The 26,633-nt window shown below is 43.1% G+C and overlaps 1 protein-coding gene across 7 annotated transcripts in view; it reads right to left on the reverse strand.

Annotated features, from left to right (window-relative positions):
- Positions 1-23,449: 23,449 nt before the first annotated feature.
- opa1 (OPA1 mitochondrial dynamin like GTPase) overlaps positions 23,450-26,633 on the reverse strand; it is a 46,367-nt gene continuing 43,183 nt past the window's right edge. For all 7 annotated transcript variants that reach the window (XM_007902422.2, XM_007902420.2, XM_042339087.1 and 4 more), the window contains 2 exons: positions 25,167-25,243; positions 23,450-24,482 (listed from right to left, as the gene is read on the reverse strand). In XM_007902422.2, the coding sequence (XP_007900613.1) occupies positions 25,179-25,243 (65 nt within the window). In that variant the 3' untranslated portion in view covers positions 23,450-24,482; positions 25,167-25,178. The remainder of the gene's footprint in view (positions 24,483-25,166; positions 25,244-26,633) is intronic.

Consider the following 26,633-nt stretch of genomic DNA (forward strand, 5'->3'; position numbering starts at 1 on the left):
CCGCCCCCGGTGCATGCAGTAACACTTGACCTCCATAGATCTCCTTAATGAAGTTAACAGAGGAGCGATCTCAATGAACCTTGTACGAGCCAAAGAAATAAATAAAGGAGAGAAGCCAGTGGCAAGCCAGGCTCACTGATGGAAGCTGTCACTTGTTTTTTCCAGGTCACAAGCCGGGGAGAGCAATTAAAAGAGAAGGGACCCCACGAGGCAAACAGTTTAATCATTAAAGCACTGGTTGTGTTGGATGATGAATTGCTAGGAAGAGAGAAACATGCCACTGCTCATTAATCTGCGACGAGTCAGGATAAAAGGCACTTTGCTTTAGGAGCTCCCGTTTGGTAATTAACCGGCTCTCCCCAAAAATGATACATTGGGAAAGGGTTGATGGTGGTGGTGGTAGGGGGGGAAGGTGGAAAGGGCCAGCTCAAATGCCTATAGCAGTGCCAGGATGCAGATAACACTCACAGGCTCCAATCTCTCAAGAGACAGTCACTTATTTCTCATCATAGGCATCTCTCATCATAGGCATCAGCAACAGCTAAAACAAGGCACTGGGGGGAAATTCCACCAGATATTTATAATAATAATCCTCGCATTAGATACAGTGCCTTATTGCATCGTTGAGACGTCTCAAAGCACTTCACATGATATACTGTAAAATGGAGTGACTGTGTGTTTTGCGGATATGTGGCAACCAGTTTACGTACAGCAATGCCCTACAAACAGCCATGGAGTGAGTGACCAATTTTATTTTAGGGGATTTGTTGTCCAGGACCCTGGGAGAAACTCCCTGCTCTTTTTGAACAGTGCCATCGGGATCTTTAACATACACCTAAATTAGCGAGCGGGCCATCAGCTTCTCTGCTCCCACCTTCTGGAACTCCATTCCACAGTCCCTCCATATCGCCCCCCTCCTTGCCTCTTTCAAGACACTCCTCTTCGACCATGCCTTTGGTCACCCTCCTACCCCTACCCGCCATCCCTCCTGATCCCAACCACCAACTCGGGTGCGTATCGCTGACTGCCCAGCACCTTGGGACGTTCTCCTCACGTGAAAGGCGTTATTCCAAATGTAATTTGTCGTTGTAGCCGTATAAATGCAAGTTGCGGCTGTTCCTTCCAAACACACAGCGTCTGCTCGCGACAGGAACTCACTGCGAAGCGCCTCGAGGCATTCGGACACTGCGAAAGGACCATCGTTTCTCTAAGAATTTGACAAAACCGAAAATGAAAGGTGCGAAGTACATGGCTATGATCAACACAAGATGGAGTAACGATGTACGATGGAGTAACGATGTAAGGTGGAGTAACGATGTAAGATGGAGTAACGATAGAATAATGTGCCGTTGAGTCATTTTGAAATTGAACATCTGAGTCAAAGTGAGCGCTGACGTGTGGCAAACAGCACTTTTTTAATCCAGTTTTTACATCGCAGCTCATTACTGGAGTCAGTCTCCCACAGCGTCTTGGTCACAGAAATTCCACTTTCCGCCGCCCCCCCCCAAAGACCTCAGCAATTTTGAATGGGAACGTTCTTAGCTTGTAGCAACCACAGCTCCAAGCATCCAGGATGTGGGCTTTAATACAGCGATAGATGTGGTTCTTGTGGAATTTACATTTGCTTGTTTAAGGACAAGGAACAAATTTTCTATATATAGATGATAAGACTCTCCCGGTTATGGTAAGTTTTAAATTTAACTTGATTTGAGGAGATGATACATCTGTCCAGGGTTTGGTATCCATCTTGATGCAACCATCATTCGGCGGTAGGGATGCGTGTCCTAGCTGTGGGCAGGATGGTGCGATGTTGCTCACCAGAAAGCCTGCCTGGAGTTCCCTGTACTCGCTATTCATTTCAAAAGAACTCAAACCTACACTTGTCAGATTTCAAATGGTCTCCTTGAATTCTGCTCCTCCAAGACAATCATTGATATCAACATCTCAAACACAGTCACTGCACTTTTCAGTCACTACACTTCACACAGGGTTAGTCTTGTGCAGTGCTTCAAGATGTCCTGATGACGTGATAATGCACTGGAGCAAACCCAAGGATTATTATTATTATTATAAATCCCATGGGTGCAGATCTGCCATGATCTAATACGATGGCAGAACAACAACAAGAAATTACACTTGCATAACGTCCTTCACGTCAGAAAGACGTCCCCGGGCGTCAGGGATTTTTGGACCTGAGCTGGGAGTTGGGGTCAGGAGGGGTGGAGTGCAGGGAGGGTGGGGGTAGAAGGGTGATCGAAGGCAAGGTGCAAGAGGAAGGTCTTTAGACGGGACTTGATAGAAATCTCCTAGCACTCTCTTCCCCTGTTCGTGTTGCATTAGAAATTGTGCCAAGCCATTCGTGCCAGACTTAGCAGCTATGCCCCACCCTACCATGACAGCTTTGAGGCTAAGAATCCAATCTCGGCAGACGCAATGCAATTTAACTTGTGGTTCACCAGTTTATACAGTCTTGCCAGGGAGACATAACTGGGGTGCACCATGCCCTCAGCACCATCTTTGAAGTCCTGCACAATACAGAATCACAGGCATCTCTTAACCACTGTCTGACTTTTTTTGTGTGTCTTTAAAATGAACAGTCTGCACTGTCACCCGAATCTGGATTTTATTTCATGTGAAATAAATAAAATGCAGATTTTTGTAGAGGAAAAGTGTCGTCAATCAGATTCCTGCCATTCAGTAACTAACACAAGCCCGTTCATAGACTCGGAGTGGGTTTAAAGGGCAGAATATGGAACCATTCACCAATTGTGTCTATGTTTGTGTTCGCTCTCTCACTGGAGCTCTTCACTCTAATAATAATATTAGTAGTAAAAACAACAATCCTTCCATTTGATATAACGCCTTATCAAGTCATTGGGAAGTCTCAAAGCACTTCACTGAATAAAGTGGAGTGGCTGTATTTTGTTGGCAAATCCCATTCCCGTGCTCTTTCTCCATCATGTCTTGTTGCTGGTATTTGCTCTCCCTAACTGTAGCTCTCTAGTCCTGTTCCCCTGCTCTTCGCTTTACCCCTACATTTTTGGTTACGTGTTCAATAGCATGGATATTGTAGTAACAGCTTGAACAAGGATTAAACCCCTGATCTATCCTTTTATCCAACTTCCCCAAAAAGATTTCTCCAACATACCGATATATTATTATAATAATAATCCTCGCATTTGATATAGCGGTTTATTGTGTCCCTGAGACGTCTCAAAGCGCTTCACAGAATATACTGTAAAGAGGATTGACTGTGTATTTTGTGGGCGAAATGCGATAGCCAATTGTGCACAGCAGCATCTCACAAACAGTTGTGGATTGAATGACAAATTTTATTTGGAGAGATTATTACCCCCGGAAAGCGATCCAACAATCGACCAACAACCAGTCTCCTACTTACCTCTAGGTAACTAGAGGCATGTGGAGTAAAGAAACATGCCTAAGGTTTCGCCCTGTTCTGGAATTGAACCGAGTCCTCTCTCTTGTGAGGTGAGCGCGCTGACCTCTACGCTATGGGACTCCACAAAAAATTATTTGATAAAGAATTGGCCGAAATGGTGCCCTCATTGTAAAATGAGCAGCTAAAAACAACCCAGCGTAGATAACAGAGAAAGTGCACTTTGCAGAGCTGTGGCAGAATAGTTCCACGTTTAAGGTTTTATTTCTGAGATAAAAAACAAAACGTGTCTAAGTGACAACTATTCCCTCTGAATAAATCACCCGTCTCTTTCCTGGAGAGAAAACTGTAGTTTAAAACCCGTAGAAGATTGTCACAGCCTTAAGCTACAAAGGGAATCCCTTTCCAGCCACCATCACATTTGCCCTTTGTCAGTCACCTGAGCTGTTTATTTGCTGCAGAAGCAGTGTTAAGTGAAGCAGAACCTACCTGATCCCCTGTTTAATCCCATCGAAACCCCCTGCCTTTTCCCCTGAAGGGGACTGTTTATTTCCGGGGCTTGGGAATCAAGTCATCAGTTTACTCAGTGAAGGTTAGACAAGCACACACGTAAGAATGATGGCCAGCTTTCTGAACCTGCCTTAACTCGGTCTCTAGAGGACTTGAAAAATAAAGGGGTCGAAATGAATATGTGTACCAGAAGGAACCTGACCTGCTCTGTGCACTTAGACAGGGCCTCACATAATCCTCAGATCTTTTATTCTTTGCTTTTCTTTTTACTTTTGTGAATAAAAGAGCAAGACACTGAACTAATAAAAAACATGATCACAGGCTATCGAGGGCTGCACTGTAAACCAAGGACGCATTTAAAACCATTCTCGTTGTTTGCATTGCGCCTAACAATGACCATTTAGTCAGCTCACATGCATCCCTGGCTCCCATTACCTGCCTCTGAACTCTACTTTCATCTGTTTTACAGCTGAAACCAGCACAGCCATAGCACCATGGTAAGAAAGGTTTCTTTCTCTTGCTGTCGTTGCAAGTTGCAGCTCTACATTTTGTTTTTAAATTCCCCCTAGCATCAATTTATATATTGACTGCGGAAAGCCCTGCTGTATTGCTGACAGCCACATATTAGCGACAATATCAGTGTGTGGCTTCAGGTATTTTTTCTCCAATTACCGAGCAGTAAGTAGGAACCTGGTTGTTAGTCAATTGGTGGATCGTTTCCCGGATGGGGTAATACTCCCTAAAAAAAATGTGGTCACTCAATCCACGAATGTTTGTGGGACACTGCTCAATTGGCCGCTGCGATATCGCCCACAAAATACACAGTGAATCCATTTTACAACGTATGCTGTGAAGCGCTTTGAGATGTCTCGACAACGTGATAAGGTACTGTATCAAATGATACCTTTTGGTATAATAACTTTAAACCTTATTGTTGGAATACCTTTTTATGAACAAAAATCGCACCCCCCCTCCCACCCCACACCCCCAACCTCCATCTACTTCCACCCCCACCACCCAAACCCCCACCCACCCCTCCTGGCAGATCAATGAAATCGGTATTTGAGTTGCATGATCTGATATTCAGTCTATTGAGGGCTCAGTTTGCCACTAAAGAAGTTTGGTTATGCCTTGAATAAGAGGTCTGACCCATCCAGTGATACAGGAATACCTGGGTAGGCAGACAGCTAACAAATGACCTTTCTACTCAGTCTTTTATTCATTTCCTCGGGTCACTAGGAGGGTTAGGAGGCTACCATAGTCGTCTAACTTGTAGGATTTCTTAAGAGATTTCTCAGTCAGGAACGAGAGATCCTGCGATTTCTAGAACACAGAGGCTATTGACGAACAGATTTTAGATTTTCCTTCGACGTTACTGGAAGCATTCTTCAGCCCATTTGGTGTGAAATTAGTTAAATGCCCATTTATTATTTTAACAATCTGTTAGCAAATTGTGCACATTATCCCCCCAACTAGTAAGATTTGGGGGCAGGAGCAGACCATTTGTATGTCTAGCCTCCCTAGAGTTGCCCATCGGGGTACTTTTTGATAGTCGGAGAATAATTATTAATTATAGATATGTCTATGTAAAATTTGTAATAATAAATAATAATTTATGCATTTGATACGATGCCCAATCACATCGTTGAGACGTCTCAAAGTAATTCCATTTAGATCCCATAAAAAGTGAGTTTCTCCCAAAATCCTGGCCAACGATAATAATAATCCTTTGATATAGCGCTTTGTTATATCGATGAGACGTCTCAAAGCTCTGCACAGGATATACTGTTACACACAATCCCCCAATAAAATTGGTTGCTAACTTCACATCTGTTTGCTGGATGTTGCTGTGCACAAAATGGCTGCCTCGCTTGTCTGCCAAATACACAGCCAATTGTGTTTCACGGTAAAACAATGTGAAGTGCTTTGAGACGTCTCGACGATATGGTCAAGGGCCGATACCTAACATAGGGACAATCACATTAGAAGGCAAAGTGGGAAAACTCAGTCAAGTCCGCAGAATAGCAGAATGTGGGTGAACCCAGAGGAGCTGCCGGTCGGGCTCGCCACACAGAGGGAGGGCAGCACGTCCCCAGACAGAGGGAAAGCACATCTTCTCATTGTCTCGAGCCACGTGCACTTGCACAGTTTAATTAACCTGAATAGATTCTTTCAAAAGCATATCCAGGCTCCTCTGGTACCCACATACCCCTATGCATTTGGCCGGCATTGCATGCATGTCTTTCTTCCCTTTCTGATGGCTTTGTTGGCAAGAGGAGCTGGGTTACGCAGTGGGAGACTTTCACTCCCAACACCCCCCACCCCCATCACCACCCTCTCACCAGTCGCTCACCAGTCGCTGTATAGGGGCTGGAGATTCAGCTCGATGCACTCGAGCGCTACCACTCAGCACTTGGCATGTGCCAGGTGACAGGGAACAGCAGACAGTGAGCAGCTAGAAGCCTCCATTCCTCCACTCCCCCACTCTCGTCTCAAGCAAGCAGCATTTTCCCATGGCTGGGGAAGGGAATGTTTCAGTTAAAGCAGGGAGGGGGATGTGGTGATCACAGAAATAACCCTTAAATGGGAAGATTCGTTAATTAGTTTAGCCTACAATACTTTTACACTCAATTCACTTTACAGTATATTCTGCAAAGCACTTTGGGACGTCTCAATGACACGATAAGGTGCTATATCAGATGCGAGGATTATTATTATTTAATTAATGCTACGTTTATACTGCTCCCCACTGGAGCCCATCCTCTGTAATAGAATAAAAATAATAATAATAATAAATAATTTGATATAGCGTTTTTCACGTCTTCTAGACATCTCAAAGCGCTTCACAGAGTAGACTGTAAAGCGAATTGACTGTATATTTGTGGGCGAAAAGCGGCAGCCAATTGTCGCAATGTCCCACAAACAGTCGTGGATTGAAATGACCAATTTATTATTGTTTTTTTTTTTTGGAGGGATTATTATTAGGCGTGTAGAGTAAGGAAACTTGCCCAAGGTTTCGCCCTGCCGGGAATTCAACCCAGGTGTCTCGCTTGCAAGGTGAGTACTCTAACCACTGAGCTACAGGACTCCATATATATATATATGCTGGTACTGTAGCACCTATCACGACAAAACAATTTATACAGCAACTTTCACAACTCAAAACGCTTTGCGATGACTTGATCAGACAGATGGGACCTCGACTTAACGTCTCATCTGAAGGACAACCCTTTCCCCCACCCACCCCAGTACTGTATTGGAGCATCAGCCTAGACTATATGGATTCAAACCCCCTGACCTGAGGACTTGGACACACAACCTTCAGAGGTGAGAGTGCAACAGACGGAGCCAGGCTACTTGTGTTTTATTAGCTGGTCCCACAGTCCCTGCAAACACCATGGTCCAAAACTACTCATGAGCATCAATCATTTGTGGGATGCTGCTGCGCGCAATTGACTGCTGCATTTCGCCCACAAAATATACAGTCAATCCACTTTACAATATAATCTGTGAAGTGCTTTGAGACATCACAATGACATGATAAGGCGATATATCAAATGCAAGGACTATTATTATTATTATTTGCACACATTTATTTTCATATAGATATATATATATAACATAACATATAACATAACATATATATAACATATATATATATATAAATGTAGGAACTCGGTTGTTAGTCGATTAACGGATCGCTTTTCCGAGAGTAAGAATTCCTTCATAAAAAAACAAAATTGGTGACTCAATCCACGACTGTTTGTGGGACACTGTTGTGCGCAATTGGCTGCCGCGTTTCGAACCCCCCCCACCCCCAAAAAAATACAGCCAATTAATTTTACAGTTTATTCTGTGAAGCGTTTTAAGACGTGTCGAAGACGTGATTGGGCCCTATATCAAATGCAAATATTATTATTTTTTAATATTATTAAAAAAAATGATGTCACGAAGTCCGCTCGTCAGAGGTCAAAACTGAGACGGTGGTAATCGAGGAAAGCTGTCAGGATACATCACCAAAGAATCCCTCACCAAGAGACGAACGGCACAGGTTCAAATGTGAATCATGAGGGACCTATTCATTAATGTCAATGTTTATCTGTAATAGCATCTCTTTCAAGTAGATGGACAGTGACAATATCCTGCCAGACTCCACTGTTAGCACCAAGTTTTGAAATCAACTCCCTTTTCTTTAATTACCTTACATTCCCACCTTTGTACAATTGTCACTCCCATTTGCGCTGATGCAAACCTCCGCTTACAAAGCTATTCTTGTATTCTTTTGTATGTTGTATTTGGTACTCACTAAAGTTATTTACCTCAGCAAAGCAGCTCAGCAGAGAGGGTTTGTCAATGAAGTGGCTGTTTTAACAGGGTTTGAGAAAACTCGAAGACCATTTGTCAGTGTCAAAGAAATGTACTCTCTACCTGGATACAACAACAACAAAATTACATTTGTATAGCGCCTTTCACCGTACGAGCTGAAAACAAGCAGAGCTTGCAAATGAAGAAGTTGTAATAAATAATAATTCTTACAATGGTACCGCGCTTTTCATGTCGAGGGGACGTCTCAAAGCACTTCATGGAATACGTTGTGAGGTGGAGTGTCTGTATTTGAATTTGCTTTATCATAGCATCTATAATCTTGAAAAGGCTTCAACTCTGCTTCATGCATAATTACTGGCAAGTGTAGTGACTGCTTTTGAAGGCAAACGTACCAGCCAGGTCACGCAGACAGGCATGAAGTCGATGATAAATTGGCTAAGGAAGATTTTGGCCAGAACACCGGAAGACACTCCCTTCTCCTTCTCAAATAATGTCACGGGTTCCTTAATGTCCGCCTGAGCCAGCAGAGGGGACCGAATGACGATTCCTCTGAGTCACAAATGACCACTGGTCCCAGTAGCTGGATGTTTGTTACCCAGACCCAAGTGTGACGTACCTCTGGTGACTAGAAAGAGCTGTCGTTGCCTTCGGTGAGGCAACATTAAGGAATCCCATAAGAAATGAACCCTGATTCAGAAAGCATTCGAAAAAGTTTCACGCCCAGCAGTGTTTTGGGTAGCACATCGTTATCCTTTTGCAATCCTTACTTGTGAGCCGATGCCTTTCATGTCAGGAAGGGCTACACTGTGAAGTTTTTTTGTGGGAGAACGGCAGGTCTCTATCACTGTGAGGCAGTATTTTAAAAAACCCGCCACATCAAAGAAATGCTTTCCAAACATCGCAACGCTAAAGACGTCATCAGGATTGGCACACACCTACACCAGGAGGTCCCGGCGTGTCTCACTGACCACTGACGTTTGCGGTAAATAGTTTCCCGTGCTAGAACCTGCCTCCGGTTGTAGCTGGCAGACACCGCACAGACCAGGAGCTGTCCCCTGAGCGATATCGTCAAGCATCAAGAATTTTACCACATAAGAGAGCAAAGGAGCTTGTGTCAGGCTGACTCAGTTGATAGCATTCTCGTCTCCGAGTCAGAAATTTCAAGCTCCACTCGTATAGTCTAGGCTGGAGGTTGGTGGGGAGGGGCTGGTGGGTGTGGGGTTGGGTGGGTGGGGGGGTATCACTTCTGATCAGAGGTGTGTTGAGGTAACGTGCTGGAGTTTGGGCTGTTAACCCAGGTGAAGGGTGCTATAAAAGTGCAAGGTTTTGTTTCATACGTGAAACCTAATGGCAGGTGGTGGTGGGGGTGGGGGCTGGGACGAGCAAGGGGCAAAGGTACTGTCATGTTCGGCTCAGCGCTATGTAAAGTGTCGCGGGCCAAGGGACAGTGACCCGGTGATGCGATGTGAATGAGCAGGCTTGTTAGTGAAGATCAAAGGGAACCGGTGCAGAAAAGGCTGCCTAATCTGAAACAACGTTTGTCCAGATTTCACTGTTGTAAGAAATTCCTTCGAGAGTGGCGGCGATTGAGAAATGTAATGACTCCTCCGATACAACAAAGGGCTGTGTTTCCTCAGTAACCGCACCACACCATACCACAGCCGCAATCATTCCAATAGCACACACTGTGTGACCTGCTGCTAGGCTTGGTTCGAAGTGTGTACGTACAGTGGTTCCTGTTTATGAGGTGTGCATTGTTTGGTTCAAGGGTTCAATTGCATTTAAACCTGGACCCCTCTCTCCCCACCTCTGCATCACCCTCTCCTTCTGTGGGGAGGAGGTGAGGCCCTTTTTTTTATTAGCCGGGTGACTGACACGTGCGGAAACCCATCACCATTAAGAGTACCCAAACCAAACTGAGATTTCCATGCACACACATGGAAATTCCAGAGATAGATTGGAACGCGCGCTCTCTCCCTGGAGGGTCACTTCTTGCTCACCTAATTCCGGAAAATATTAGGAGCAGGTTGGCAAGACCCAAGGCTTGGGGGGGGGGGGGGTCACCCGATTGTGTATTGGGGTAACTGCTGAAGTCTAACCAACTAAAACCCGCAGAGTTTGTCATTGATATCCCACTATGACTCGACCGACCAGGGCTCTGGGTGGTTCGTTTAACCATTGAGGCATCAAAATGTTTAACCATTTTAGGCCTTTACTAACTCACGAGAAAGATTTGGATCAAGAATGTCCATTGGTCAACTTTTGATCTCAAGCTTTCCGAGTGCGAGACTTTGTTCTTCCCATCGCAGCATCAAGCAGTTTCTTAAGGGAGTTGCTCCTACATTTACCCACGGACCAGGGTGTTGTCAGGTTATTGGAAGGAATCCTCTCGGGTTCTTTAATTAAGGAATCCCATGGGAAACTGACACCCCCATTCTCACCCTACAGTCATTTTCACTGACCGACCATGTTTCTTTTAGGGAAACGGTGGGGCCTGGTGAAACCAATCTTCTTTACCGCCCTCTTGTGGTTCATAATAAGAGAGCTCAATTTGCTGGTGATGTGCAGGTTAAAGGGTTTCCGACAACAAAGCATCAAGAAACACAACTTGAAATTTCTACCTCAGTTGATGGAAGATTTGTTTGCTGTTCAGCAATTCAATCCTGCACAGATACGAGGAACGAGGATGGATCTACAATAAGGGGAATGGCCTTTAGCGCTCCGAGACGCTATCCTGCGTGAAGGGTGCTATATAGCCTAAATACTAGTTGTTGTTGTTTAAAAAGCTCCAATCAAGGGATGTGAGCATTGTGATTGCAAGTTGTGGAATCTCAAATGCCTTCCAACGATGACAACTATTAAGTAGGAACTGAGCATTTGATTTAATGAACTTTAGGCAGTGCATATACTCTGCATTCTCCTTTGCATCAGCACCCATTACATGCAACATTGCACCATTTTTACACTGACAATTAATCGTTCCGTTTTGCTCTTACTCGTGTTCCTCTGGCGCATCAAAGATCTCGTGGGACTATTTGACAAGAATTTGACAAGGATGTCAACGGGTGCTCTGGCCAGTCAGACTCCAGCTTTATTGGCTGCTTTCGACCTCTACAGAAGTTGATCAGAAGCCACGTTTGCCTACAAACACACAGTCACTACAGTTGAAGTAACTACCTGTGAGGCCCTTTGACATTCCTTTGACATAATGACATTCCTCATTAAAGACCATGTATCAAAGGCAAGATTACTATCATATAACGGCAGTTTTGTGCCAAATCATTGCATAAACAGCACACAAGTGTAGAAAGCAGAAGGCTTATTGTTATATAGATTAAATGGCTGGGCTGGGCTGGGCGAGAACGGTTGCAGTGAATTCAGTGTTGATCAGCATCGTATTTCAAGCTGTTGGCCAGGCTTGTTGGGAGGACGGTGAAATTGACAGAGCAAACATTCCAAACTCAGACCTACTCTACGGTTAACAACAAAACCCCTGTTTATTGACACAGAATCCGCTGTCCTTACCACAGTCCAGGCCAAGATCTACTCCAGCCGGACAAAAGAGGACAATACTGCCTTCTCCTCGTTGTCAACAAGCTCAATGCTGTTGTGGTCCTCGAGAGATTAGATCAATATTTGCTAACGCTGAACCGAACCCGAGCAGCTGTCAAAGTGTTTGCTGGGAAGTTCACGGAGATGGGATTCCAAGGAAAGAGGTTGCGAGATGTGAACTAGCTACAAGTGTCATTTCCCTCCACCCCGACCAAACTCCCCTCCCTCCCCCACCCCCAAGTCTCAGAATTTATTCATTTGTCTGCAAATTATCTGCCGCATTCTCCTACAAAATTCAGTCACTCTGCTGTACATCCCTCTAAGTACTCCCGACATGAATGGTACTATATCAAACAGAAGGATTATTGACTTGTTACTTACTGGAGACCTTTCTCTTTGACCGTGCTCCGGGACATTACCTCCTGTGAACAGCACCGTACAATAATAATAATCCTTGCATTTGATTTAGAGCCTTATCACATCGTCGAGACGTCTCTAAGTGTTTGACAGGATATACTGTAAAGTGAATTGACTGTGTATTTTGTGGGCGAAATGCTAATTTCTGTCGCTGCTGCTGTTATTGTTAGTATTATTTTCCCGCGGGTACGTCAGGATAACAAGACGAAATTCCACTGAGCAAAAAAAATTAGAATTGGAGTTTTCTGGGGGAGGAAAAAAGGCACTTATTTATTTTCTATCACACTCCCTCCGGTAAATATCACTCTTGTGCATTTCTAAGTGTTGCAAAGCAGAAAGTTATAGAGACACATAGATCATCTTTAGAATTTAGTATTGTAGGATAAAACAATCATTAGCCAAAGTCTGTATCGCAACAACAACTTCCATTTATATAGTGCCCCTCACGTAGGATAGCGTCCCAGAGAGCTTGAATGTTTAGATGTAGCATTGTAATCTTTAGATAGCAGGCAGTGAGGTCCTGTAATATACAGCACAGTATCCCCCACCACTTTTTAACCACTTGGACGGATTCCAAATCTCAATATTTCAGGCGCATTTTAAAGAGAGCTCAAATTTACCACAAGGGAATGAATTGCGAGTGGTTTGGGATTTACCAGTTAAGTCGATCACGTTGAGGATCTACGAAAGATTGAGTGTAAAAACAGGTTATATTTAAAGACAAAAAAACCCAACTGGTGCAGATGTACTAAAATCCTCACAGAGTTAATATATTTCACGAGTAGAGTCATAAGCAGGCAGAAACTGTTGGACAGCTAGCAGCAGAACTAAATCCTAAATGACTATGCTATCCGGGTTTCGTACAGTTTGATGCAAAGGTGAGAAAGGCCATATGTTTTCGAGATGAGATGAACCAGATGCTGTTTAAGCTGTGAGGATCTCCCGACCCCTCGCCACCAGGTGGGTCATATGAGGCTGTGTGTTTTTGAAAGCCTGCTGATGATTAGGTGGAAAAAAAGGCACTTATTTTTCTAGTCCCTCCGAGACTCGTTGCTGGATGGCGACTGGTCTTGGAGGGAGTAGCCCAGGTCAGCTCAACAGTGACTGAGTCACACATTGCCACATTGCAAAGTTGGCTAATGCGATTTGTTCATGAAATAATAAGCCACACGGCTCTGATGCCTGAAATCTCACATCCTCTCAATCTCCAGGAACCATTTTAAACTGTGCTAAAGAGAAATATTACATTTAGTATTAAGTTGGAGGCCGTTTTATATTTACCCTTAAGTCAGTCTGGCTTTAAGCGGTTTTATACTCACTTCATGTTTGTTTTGGGGGGACACACAATCATTGTGCGCAAATTGGCTGCCACTTTCACCTACAAAGTACACAGTTACTACACTTACACTACGTCCTGTCATGAGCGGCTTCCAAGTTTAAGGGTCAGCCTAAGGATTTTCCGCAATTCCACACAACATTAAATGTTAAAGATAAAAAAAACATCGTTCTTCCTGAAGCTAAGCAGAATATCGCGGTTCTGGTTTCCAAGTAATAATAATATCGATCCCTTTTCTTTCCTGTGTTTTAACATCAGAAGTTCACTGAAGACAAGTCTCAAAACTTGCTGGACGAAGAGAAAGTTTCCAAAATTGCAAAAAATCACTTGCTTGTACTCAGTGATTCGATTATCTTGTTGTCTTTACATTTGACACAGTACCTATCAGGACGTCAAAACTTCACAAAGCCCTTCACAGGATTTGTTCCCAGCGACATCTGTTTTTTTTAATGTGCTACAAAGTGTACTTTGCATAAAGTTGGACTGTGGGTTAACATGGCAGCCAATTTGCACACAGTAAGATCCCGAAACAGCCACAAATATGAAAGTGACCGATTGTATCTGGGGTGGGTGGGCTTGGATTCTAACAAACATTTTCATTAAATATTTGCAAGCAGCGAAGCTTAAAAAATATTCCATTGCAAAACCACTGTGTAAACATTTGCAAATATTTAAAGTTGATTGGGAGTATATTTGTCAAACTTTATACATAATATATATATATATATCATTTGAAGTCCAACAGAAACTATACATACTGGGGTCGAAAAAGTGTATTTTTGCACACTGGGTTTGAGTGGCATTTGCATTCCTATTGTTTAACATTCTTCATTTCCAGTGAGCATGGGCATTAGTATTACGGATGTAACATTTAAACGATTCCACATTGTGAAGTGATCTTTGCTGAAGCTTTATACCCAAGGGTTTGGAGATCGGTATATGAAGAATACAATAAAAGAAAACACACACGCAAGTAGATGTGGGCGCACACACCTCTGGTCTCTTCTTCGAGCAATATCACATGTCTTGTGATTTGGTTACATGACAACACTTCAAACATAAAAGCTATAGTCCGTGCTTCAGCTTACAATGAATGGGGGATCTGTTATGTGCCTGCTTTAAGGAGATCAGTAACTCTGTTGCTCCACTTTCATCCTGGTAACCAAACTCTTTGTGTACTGTTTGCCCAAAGGATGATCTGCTGAGGCCAAACTCACCTGCTAGCCCAAAAGGGTCATGAATATTCTCCTAATCCTCCATCTCATGTCCCACAAGCTCTTTCATCAGAAGCTGCTCCTTAGGGGAGTTTGCGAGGGTCCTATTCACTCATGGTCCTCATCACCACATGAAGAAAGGCATCTGATGCCAGTGTTCCCTTCATGTTTCTTCCTCACCTCTAACCCATTGATACTTCTTTTCCCCTTCAACTGTGGATTACGTGTCAAGCAAAACCCCCTATTATTCCTCTCCAGGTTTCCAAAGTAAGGCGACAGATTTGTCCGGTAGGAAGAGTTTATCCCCCCCAAAAAGAGAGACCTGTTGCTAAGAAAAAATTCAATCTCTTCTCTTTGCTACGTTTTAACAGCAGAAGTTAATCTGATTAATCTGCACCAAAATGTCAGGCAACAGGAACCTATATAAATCCTAATCCGACTCATTTGGTAGCGCTCTCGCCTCCGGGACGGAAGATTTTGGGTGTGGGCAGCTACACCGAGACGTGAGTTTACATCCAAGGCAATAGTGAGATGTCGTCTTTCATGTGAGAGGTTAAACTGAGGACTCGTTCACCACTTATAATAATAATACTAATAATAATAACCCTTGCATTTGCTATAGCGCATGATATCTCAAAGCGCTTCACAGGATTGAATGTAAAATGGAGTGACTGTGCGTTCGTAGGCTAATACGGCAGCAGGTTGTGAACAGGAAATTTCTAGGTGGACATTAAAGATCTCAAAGAATAGCCGAGTTTGTTCTCCTGATGTCCTGGCCAATACTCCTTTATCTTATATCATTATATCAGGACTATATTTGGACACCCATCTCAGTGCTGTTTGTTGGCACAGGCTAGCCTGCCGCACTTGTTTAGCTAACGCTGAGCACTGTACTTCCTCCTGTGAAGCACTTTGAGAGGTTTCAAACATGACGGAGAGGTTTATATCAAATGCAAATATTGTTTTGATTCATTTTGTTTGTGCATTTGATGGGAGTACGTGACCCCACATGAGACATAAACCACAGCTCAGGAAAATCAACATGTTTGTTTCCCTGTTGGCTGACGATTCTGGAAAGGATTTAGACATGCAGCAGATAGCTCCGCATAGCTGACGTGTTGTCACAACTTGGCTGCCGCGTTTCGCCCACAAACTATACAGTCAATTCACTTTACAGCATTTTCTGTGAAGCGCTTTGAGGTGTCTAGAAGACGTGATAAGGCGCTATATCAAATGCAATGATTATTATTATTATTATTTATGAATTGAAAGAAGGGGGAATTTCTTTGTTTATACTAACCAACAGTCCTCTAGATTAATGGTCTTTCAACATGTGCTTGCGTGTGGGCCTTGTGCACAAAATGGATCTTGGATTATTGCCTACAAACAACAACAAACTGCATTTATATGACACCTTTCACGTCCTACTATCAAATCTGCTTCTACCACCCTTTCAGGCAATGCAATACTGGGTAAAAAAACAATTCTCGTCTCCCCTCTGGTTCTTTTGCCAAAAACATGATTTGCTGCATGACAGATGGCACAGTGCGGAGAGGATATGAATTGGTCAAGCGTGCCAGTTTATGGCATAATTTCAGATCTTTTAATCCCCACTCCCCGTCTTTTCTCCACACCTCTTTATACCCATCGAAGTTTGAGCGCCCCAATTGCTTCTGCCTCTGCTCCTCTCTGGGGCGGTTTATTCCACCTTTCCATAACCCTCTGCCTGAAGTAACTTTGCCTTTTTTTTAAAAAAAATGAAATTATTTTTCTGTTACACTTTTATTGTAAATAATCAGGATTAGCAACAGCAGGCACCCCCACATTAGAGTATGTTGGATAACTCATTGCAAAGAGAGGGAGGGAAATACAACACTGTTTGCGTGCCTCTACAAGGCACACACGGCTCGTATCATAGTGCAAACAGCAACACATGAAACATCTGTCCCCAGTGTAGCCAAAAGATGTTAAACAGATGTTTTCTGCATGAAGCCTCCAAGACGAGTCCCCTTTTCTGCTCCTCACAGTGGTACAGAAGCAATTGCAGTGTCAAGCGCTTTGAGAGAATCCTCCCGATGTGAAAGGCCCTGTATAAATGCAAATGGTGTTGCAATTGTATTGGTGCTGGCCCAGGAGATACAAACAACAAGCCTTTTGCATTTGATACAAAGCCATAATGTAAAGAAAGTCATTAACAGAAAACTATCAAAGGGTTCCCCCACTCCTTGGCTCTTGCCAACCTATACCTAAACATAAACAGAGTCTATCCCTCTGGGCAGAGAGTGCGTACTCCGTGCCAGACAAACAGAAAACAGATGTGTGGAACTCTCAGTTGTTTGGTTCGGATACTCTTAAGCACGCTGATGGGTTTCTGCATGTGTCAGAAAACGTAACACACAATGCTTACACTTAGGTCATGTAGTTTATTTAAAAGGATTCATCTGTAGGTGATAATTACATTTTATAGATAATTTGTCCTCCTCTTCCCCCCACCACCCCAAAAAAAGTTAGATGCCAAGTCATTTTCTTATTTCAAATCTTAACACTATCTGAAAACAGTTTGATACAGATTAATAATAATAATCCTTGCATTTGACACAGCGCCTTATCACGTCTTCGAGACGTCTCAAAGCGCTTCACAAGCCAACAATACGCGATAACGGGACATTAACCACATGGTTGGAGGTGGGTTTTCTTGATGCTCGTGAAATGGGCACCATGTTATCGCCTACAAAGCCTTGGATTACTGCAGAAGCCCCCAAGTTATTGTTAGTTCTTTTCGTTAGATAGAAAAGTTAATCGTGGAGTCCTGTAGCTTAGCAGTTAGAAAAAGAGAGGACCTGGATTCGATTCCCGGACAGGGCGAAACATTGGGCAAGTTTTCTTACTCCATACGCCTCTGTTTACCTTGCAGTAAGTAGGAGCCCGGTTGTCAGTCGATTAGCGGATCGCTTTTCCAGGGGTAATTAATTTCAAAATCAATAAAAAAACTTTGGTCACTTAATCCACGACTGCTGTGCGCAATTGGCTGCCGCTTTTCACCCACAAAATATAGTCAATTCACTTTACAGTATATTCTGTGAAGTGCTTTGAGACGTCTCGAATATGTGATAAGTCGCTGTCTCAAATGCAAGGATTATTATTATTATTAATCCATGGCAGAATTTATTTTCGACAGCCAAGTATCTGACACATATGGAAACCTGCTACTTTGCTTTAGAGTGTCCGTACTAAACTACTGAGAGTTCCATATAAGTATGGAAATTTTGATTTGTCTGCACACTCTCTCCCCAGAGTGATGCACTGTGCTCACCTAATCACGGATGAGATTCACTTTATGACTCTCTGTCAAATTGCCTGCCAAGTTAGCCAACAAACACACAGGGCACTTTACAGTGGTTCCTGTGAAGTGTTTTGAGACGTGATAAGACACTACGTCAAATGCAATAAATATTTGCATTTTGCCTCGAATTACTGCAGAATTAAATTTTTTAAAAAAAATTAGAAGTCAAAGTCAGGAATAGTTACAATCATTCCAAGGGTCGGGGGTGGGAAAGCACGGAAACCACGGTTCAAATCTCCCATTGTGTAAGGCTGTAGGCAGTATATCACTGGCTCAAAGTGATGCATTTACATTTGAATCCTAGCAACAATGAAATCAATGTCAGCATCAGATAACAGGAGGCCAGGGGATGGGTGTGTGTGTGTGGGGGGGGGGGGGGGGGGGGCGGGGGGAGTGAGGTGTAGGGCGGGGGTCAATAAATGTGAATTATTGTGTGGCTGTAATTCACATTTTAAAAAAAAAGGATTTGACAGAGTTTACCTTCTCTGGCCATCTGCCAAATATAGCTTCTCCCCTCTCTGCTTGCCTCAATTTATACTGAGCGCTGTGGGCGCAAGCGAGCAGTACAGTTTAGGAAATTCATCCCCCTTGGGAAAGAGTATAAATAACAGCCCGAGGTATTAAACTTCACTTCTTACCACAGATTGAGTCACGGCAAATTTGTTTCCATTTTATTACCTCAGAGCTGTCGAAGGGTCACTTCTGTGACACATCCCCCTTCAGAGGATGTGCATTTCCACCAGGCAGGTTGACGTTGCTGTGCTCCGAGACTCTGCCCCGCGTGAAAAGTGAGGTATAAATCCAAGTTGTTGTCGTTGTTGACTTGGAGTCTGCGGGCTGATAGAATCTCCCAAAAAATCGACCTCGCAGCTTCGAACTTTCTACGAAACTGGGACGAAATGTTGAGCAAGGTTAACCTCTGGGCCTCTTCCAAACATTTCCAACCCCCCCCAAAAACCTGTAAAACAGATAAGTCTGCAAACCGGAAAGAGGAACGTCCTTTAACTTTTACATATATTTTTTTAAAAAACTTTAAGGTAAACTGACTTGCGGAAACTTTCATTCATTTATTTATCTGCAGGAAGGAAGAGATGGTTCAGATCTTTACTCCTTCTCACCCCCCCCCCCCGCCACACCCGTCCTCCCTCACATACACACACACACGCAGACAGACACGCACATAGACACAATTTTGGCTCTCCTCCTTGCACCCCAATGTCAAATGATCCCACTGACCAGGAAATTCAGGGCAACAAACAACAACTTGCATTTATTTCGGTCCCCTCACACTGGGTAGCATCCCAGAGCGCACCATGAACGGCCAGAGATGAGGCAAATAATGAAATTGGTGCCACTCTGAATTCCCGAGCTGGAGCTGGAGTGGCAGGGATTCCTGTGCTGGAGATCTCACTGTGTGACATGCCATCTGGCAGGACTTTACAGGCAGGGAGGCTAAGCGCAGGGCTGCCCTGCCCTTTGATCTAGTTATTTAGCAGGCTCCCATTCAGATTTCCTTCAGTTTTATCATGGATTGGAGCTTGTAAACTGCTGTCCTTTAGGTTTCCTGTTAAGAGTACTGACTCGAGCCAACTGCTTAGGTAAGCGGAGGCACCCAGACACCTCAGCTGCAACTGATATTACCGACACTTTCCAGAAAGTCTCAGTGCAGTTAGAGCGAAGCAACTTTTTTTTTCCGTCATTGTGGAACCATAATTATTTATGACGCTCGAGATTTACAACAAAACTGAAATGATCAGGCTCGAGGCTCGGACGTGTCGCTGGGATTTGCGGGTCGGATTCCTCGCAGACTGAGGCTCCGGAGGTCTGAAATTCCACCTAGTCTTAGCCTGCGGAAGAATTTTTCAATTTGGTCTCGAGAGAATTTTCCAGTGCTGCACAAACTTAAATTCTAAGGCCTGTAACACACTGTCACAGGCTACGACCAGGTGAAAACACCATTGGCAACCTTGCGTGCAGATGAGTTCATAGATTTGTACAGCACGGAGACAGAGGTCTTTAAGTCTATTGTACAGGTGCCAGCTCTCTGTTTAGCCCGACTCCCCTGCCCTTTCCCCTCCCAATTCACATAATGTTGAATGGTTTCTCATCACCGGCTGAGCCAAGCGGACACATTTGATCCGTAACTTTCCATGATCAGCCCAGCGAGGAAGAAATTTCCAGAGTGCTCAGAGACGTTCTCCTACGTGAAAGGCGCTATTTAAGAGCAAGCATGGTGATGGGTGTCCGCACGTGTCAGACACACAGCTGACCAAAATAAAAGTGCAAAATTATTGTTGAAGTGTCACGGGACATGGCACACGTGGTGAGGATAGGAACAGCCTCGGCTGTGACCTCCTGCACCCCCAAAACTACAGCACTCTTAAAGGGGTGGTTTGAATCAGATAGTGACGATGCATTCAAAAGCAAGCTAGACATTCAAATGAGGGAGAGGGGAATAAGGAGGGTATAAGGAGGGAGCGTGGAATGGGTGAAAACTCATGTGGAATATAAACACTGGCATGGGACCGGTTGGACCGAGTGGCCTGTTTCCATGCTGTACGTTCTTTGTAATCTTTTATTATTACAAGTGCTCAGAGAACCCATCCAGCGTGAAGGGTGCTAGCTGTGCGCAATTGGCTGCCGGGTTTCGTCCACAAATATACAGTCAATTCACTTTACAGCATATTCTGTGTAGCGCTTTGAGATGGCTAGAAGACGTGAAAAGCATTGTATCAAATGCAAGGATTATTATTATATATGAATATAAATGCAAGTTGTTATTATCGCGCTGTGGGCGATTGCCAACTGGAGTAAATTGTTCCTTTTAAAAATGACTGAAAAGATCCTGGTTGAGCTAAAACAATTCCAGTAATTTACTGGGAACGTTCTGCTTGGGCTACCACTAAACGGACACAATATTTACAGGTGTGGGACTAGCGACAGTGACTGGAAGCATCCTCATTGTTGTCGAGACTGTACACTTTCACCCCATTTGTACAGACTCCCGAGGTGGTCGAACATCCCCACACAGCTTGTAGCAGAAGAATTTCCGCTCTGCTGGGTTCAGACAAGGTCTCCATTAACTCCAAACGTGTGAGGAAATCATTAGAAACAAAGCCCTGAAAACCGTCCCATCCCTTCAACAAGCAGGGCAACAAATGGTACAGGCATGAAGTCAGAATAGAATCATCCGCTGTATCACTGAATAAATTTACCTACCTCAGAGATCATTCACTGCCTTTGAGGGATGGGGAGGGACAGGGAACAGGCCTTGCAAAAGAGAGATGAAGCTTTGGGGCTGGCTCCGAGACTGCGTGATGTGACAGTTCTTTACCAGCCCTCAGCTTCTTTGTGTCTTCCACATAATAGGAGTACACAAGTGAGCAACAGTTCTGTGGTGACACTATTAGTCATTGCGGGCCTTTGGAAATGCTAATCTGACCCCATCCTTCCCTCCCCCACACCACCAGCACCAACCCCCCCCCCCCCACCTTTGGCTGCGGACTGCCCTGTTCCTGAACGCTGCCGGCCGAGATACAAAGAGTGAACACTGTGCTTCTCATGAGGTGAAACAGTCACTGGGCAAAAGTTTAGCGTTTTTTTTAAAAAAAGGCTCTTTGTCAAATCACTTTGTCTTAAATCTTTCGAGCCAGGAGCTTTGTAAATTTCTAACCCACCATTACCAGTGTGATGGTAAATCTGTTAACCTGAGCTGCCATCGTTATTAAGAGTTATAAATCGTACGCTCTCAGGAATTAAATGCATTTCCTAATATGTCGAGTACTAGGTTTTATTTTTTATACTCCGGTACTTTAAACTTCTATACTTTCTCCCTTTAAAATAGGTTTATCACAGTGGTATCCAACTTCTTTTTTTGAGCCAACAAAATAAATGTTTCTAGATTGAATATTTCTTGATTTATAGCATAAATTGGGACACTGCCGTGCGCAAGTGGCTGCCGCGTTTTGCCCACAAATATAGTCAATTCACTTTACAGTATATTCTGTGAAGCGTTTTGAGACGTCTAGAAGACGTTTTGAAAAGCGCTATATTAAATGCAAGGATTATTATAAATCTATGCTATTTTGTTACTTGTATGATTATTTTGTTGGCTGGCCATCCACAAACGTTTGTGCACTGCTGATTTATCGGATTGAACGCAACATATTGTCATTCAAAGGTAATGAATCTCTGAACACCTCAGTGCAGATCAAAACCAAGATGAAGAAAACCTACAATAGCAATGAGACTTTCCTTTCACCATCCAGTTAAATGAATACATTTTCAATTGAAATTTTGAATTTGCTTTTAAACAAACCTGATATAGCAGTGTATTCAGAAGATATAAGTACTGTTTTTTTACAATGATGATAAAAGAATCTATTGAAGTAAAATTAAAAAGGGCACTGAACGATTGTTAACTTCCCTTTTTTTCCTACCAACAAGGGACCTAAACCATGTCAGAAGCTGTGCCCAACTTCAGTAACACAGTAATTCCATTAACTGAATGCACTTTTCCTTAAATAGTAATGCTAAGCAAAATTGAGATATGAAACACAAAAGCATTGATAAAAAAGGTTCAATCACATGAATTCTTCAATATCTACCCTTAGGATAGCAGGGTACGTTACACATTGCTTGCTTGTGTTTTATTCAACAGGAAGGATTGGTAACGCACTGATGAAAAGCCTTATTTAAGAGGACACTGCAAAAGCCTCCAAGCTACTACCCCACGTGAAAGGCGCTGTATAAATATAGTCGAAGAGGAAGGTCTTTAGACGCGAGGCAAGAGAGGGGGTGAGGCTGAGGGATTGCGGGACAGAATTCCAGAGTGTGGGGGCAGAGATGCTGAATGCCCAACCGCCAATCTCTTAAGCATTCTGTTTATAAATTGATAAGATTATTGCGATGCAAATAAAATAAAATGTAACACTAGGGGATCAGCTGGGTGAAAGACATGGGGAAACCCATCACAGTGCTTAAGGGTATCCAAGAGTACACAAACCACAGTGCCACTTACGCTTGCAAACTACATGTGGAAATTTCCCCATGACAGGAATGGAATGCACTTTCTCACTGAAGGGATGCATCCGGCTTACTGCTACTGTCCTTTTGCAGTTTACTGCTACAAAAAAAGCTGGAATTTCAGTTTGATCATAAGAAAACATTACACTATTCCTCACTCCACCCCCTCCCCGCCAATATTCAGGTTTATATATCATTTGAAGTGACCCAGCGACCAGCACCCAAATGACTTCTTTATATATAATGAATTTCCATACCTGAAACGCCTCAAACTGAAACTACCGGGCACTGGGTAAACATTCACTGTAAACATTTCGAAGCCTACACCCTTTTTTGTTTGTTTCCAAAATTTTATTCAATCTGATTTAAATACAACTGCATCCAATAAATACACGAGCCTTCACTAATCACATCATGCAACCGCCTGGGACGCTGGCAAAGATTAAAAGGAAAGTTCACGAACCACCATAAATTTTATCCACTGCCGTTTATATGGGAGTGTTTGCACAAAGTCTCGAGGATTCTGCAGCAAACACTGAACACAAAACCAACATCAAAGGAGCCAAATGGAAAGCACACTGGATAGGACTCTGATTTGTTGGATTCCAGGCAAAGATTTACTCTTACAATGACTTTTAATCTTATATTAAATTTTCTTCCCCATTCCAGTGGGTTTCGGAAAAGAGATATGATCTTTACAATTAAGTGCACGGTCGACTGTATGGTTGAAGCGGGTGACACAGGGAAGCACATGTAACTAACTTTGGGTGAATGCAGTTGTTCAGACAGCAGACTTTTATTTTGTGCTGAGCTGGACAAGAGGCAAAAGAGTTAAGATACTTGTACTGAAGACAATACAGATATGGTGCATTTGTCAAGAAAAAAAAACATACAGCTCCATCCATGTTCACTGACACATAGCGGTGCTGCACATCTGAGACAATCAGCCATTTTTAATGTGCTTCGAAAACAAGGTCAAATGTTTAATAGAAAACGTGATTTAGCCAAAGCTTCTGTGCTGAAGTGGTCAAGATGATTTTAAAAAAAGAAGAAACTAGGAAATATTGTCCATGAAATTCTCAGTTGAAAGGTAAGCACTCTAAGGATCGAAGCGGTCTCCCAAATTGAATGTGCGCACTTTACAGTGATGCCTTCAGTAAGACGGAGATTTCGGAAACTTCTCTGCAGTGTCTCAGACAAGACGTTCCTGTTCCTGTAACGGCTATTCGGAGCACAGGGCTCTGGTCAAGGCCAGCGAGGCAAATTAATGGGCACTGAAGAGAAAAACATTAGGATTATACCAATTCAAAGCTTAATCCTGGTGACGTGATGAGAATCATGGTGGGATAGGTCCAGGGAGTGCTGGGAGGGGGAGAAAAAAAATACAAACAAGTTAGAAGTTAAAGTTCAGAACCATTCAAAGGGATTGGCTGGTTTAAAACAAACCTTTTCTTGTATGCGTTTTAAATGTTTTTGGTATCGCTTAAGTAAATGATCAAGATGCATTATTAGTTTTAGCAATAAATTCATCACTGTAAAATATTTTTCCGCCTCTAATACTAGACACTGAACCAATAGGAGTTAAGCAATGAGCCCCCCACTATTAAAGTACTGGAGTCATAGCGTAAGCAGGTGTTCTCTGTTCATGCCCAAATATAACTAAAAGTTGGCTTCCTTCAGTTAGTAAGCTTCGGTCTAACTGTGGGCTGGTACTAGACTGTCTATATAGTTGATGGCCACTGTTTAGCAAGTGGACCTAGTTGGATTGTACAAGGTGGGATTCTGAAGCTTCAAAACAATTGATAGCGTTCCCCATATCCAAGTTGGTGCGGAAAGCAATTAATAACATTGTAAGGCATGGCTCATTCGGGATGGGTTTAGTGTGATGTCATGAAATTTGATCACATGATGAATGTTTAAGGTATTTAATTGAGAAGTCCTCTTAACCCCTTCTGATAATTGCATGGAATTAAAGTTCTGTACTTCTGTGTCTGATGTCTGAATTCAAATGCGATGCATTTTATTTGGTGAATACACGATACATACATTGCAACGCTGTTATTTCTCTTGATGAAGAGCTTCGATGAATGCTTCTAATTTCTCTTGAATCTCACGAACCCTTTCTGGAAGAAAATGATAAAAGCGATTTCAACGCGTTTGATAATTCAGAGTGAATCCCGAGCTGTGAGCAGCATGCATAGCCTATCAATCACCTCTATTGGCACAATACATATAATCCCACTGTATTTCATAAGATCCAATGCTACATTTCATTCTTGACTTGCAACTGTTCTGATCGAACCAAAAAATAATTCTACCCTTATTTTCCCTTTCATTTTCTCCAGATCTATCAATTCTCAAGGGCTATCTGCACTAAATCGCTTTGAACAACCAGTGATGAAAATGGCTCATAATCTAAACTGGAAGCAAGCGCCAGATAGAACGCATACCTTTCGCACCACCACTGTTCAGCACTCTGCGATGCTCCACTGCGTGGAGGGCGCTATATAAGTGCAAGTTGTTGTTGTTGCAGCAGTTGTGAGACTAATTTGTCTATATATAACAAAATAGCGACCAAACCCACAAAGCACGAGCAATATTCATTCCTATCTTCTAATTAAAACACAAGGTAAATGAGGTAAAAACCAACCCAGGTCTTTAGCTTCACAAAAAATGCTTATGAGGTTAAAGCTTAAAACGCATCTACAGGCAAAATGTAGCCCTTTGCCATTACTGTAACCTTTCTCAGCTTGCCCTTCCTGATCCACTATATTTTCACAGCCCTTTAGTGAATAGGGACAAAAGGGAAAATTCAAAAGCCTTGTTAAGAGTTAAAGGATCACGAAGGAGCAGGTACGTACACACACACACACACACACACATATCTGCTTGGGGGGTCATATGGGAGAGACAGAATTAGAATTCTAACGGTAGCTTTTGTTGGGCTTCCTGTCAGTTCCTAAGCACAGAAATAAGTTCCCAAACTCTGGCTTCTGAATAAAGTTCACTGACCTTGAAAATAATGAAGTGAAATGGTTGCAAAGAACGGTAACACTGTACAGCAAGATTAGTTGGTATGAATACAATCAGAATGATAACCAAACGACCAGAAACAGACTATAAAATAACCTCCAGCTTCCCTGCATTTTGTCCTTTCTTATCCCCCGGATCCTTTCATAAAAACCATCTGTCCAATAAAACCTTATGAAACCAGTCAGCCAAGAGTGATCCAAATGCCATTGTTCTGTTGTAACACTATGGCACTTTACATCCAACACAACAATGTGAGCAAGATTCCCTAACCTTCCGGATGCAAATACACAGCCTTTGTTATTTAAAAATAAAGCAAATACAGGCGATTTACATGGAGCAACAGCTTTCTTTATTTCGACTAAATCCGGACTTAAAATACTCGCCAAAATGCTCAACGGATAAAGGGCCACAAATTAATTGTGCCTCCACCAGGCAGGTGATTGTGCGTGTGCCAGTGTATGAAAGTGATTGATTCAGCGC

Source organism: Callorhinchus milii, unplaced genomic scaffold (genome assembly GCF_018977255.1).
Source record: "Callorhinchus milii isolate IMCB2004 unplaced genomic scaffold, IMCB_Cmil_1.0 Scaffold11, whole genome shotgun sequence".
Classification (NCBI taxonomy): Eukaryota; Metazoa; Chordata; class Chondrichthyes; order Chimaeriformes; family Callorhinchidae; genus Callorhinchus; species Callorhinchus milii.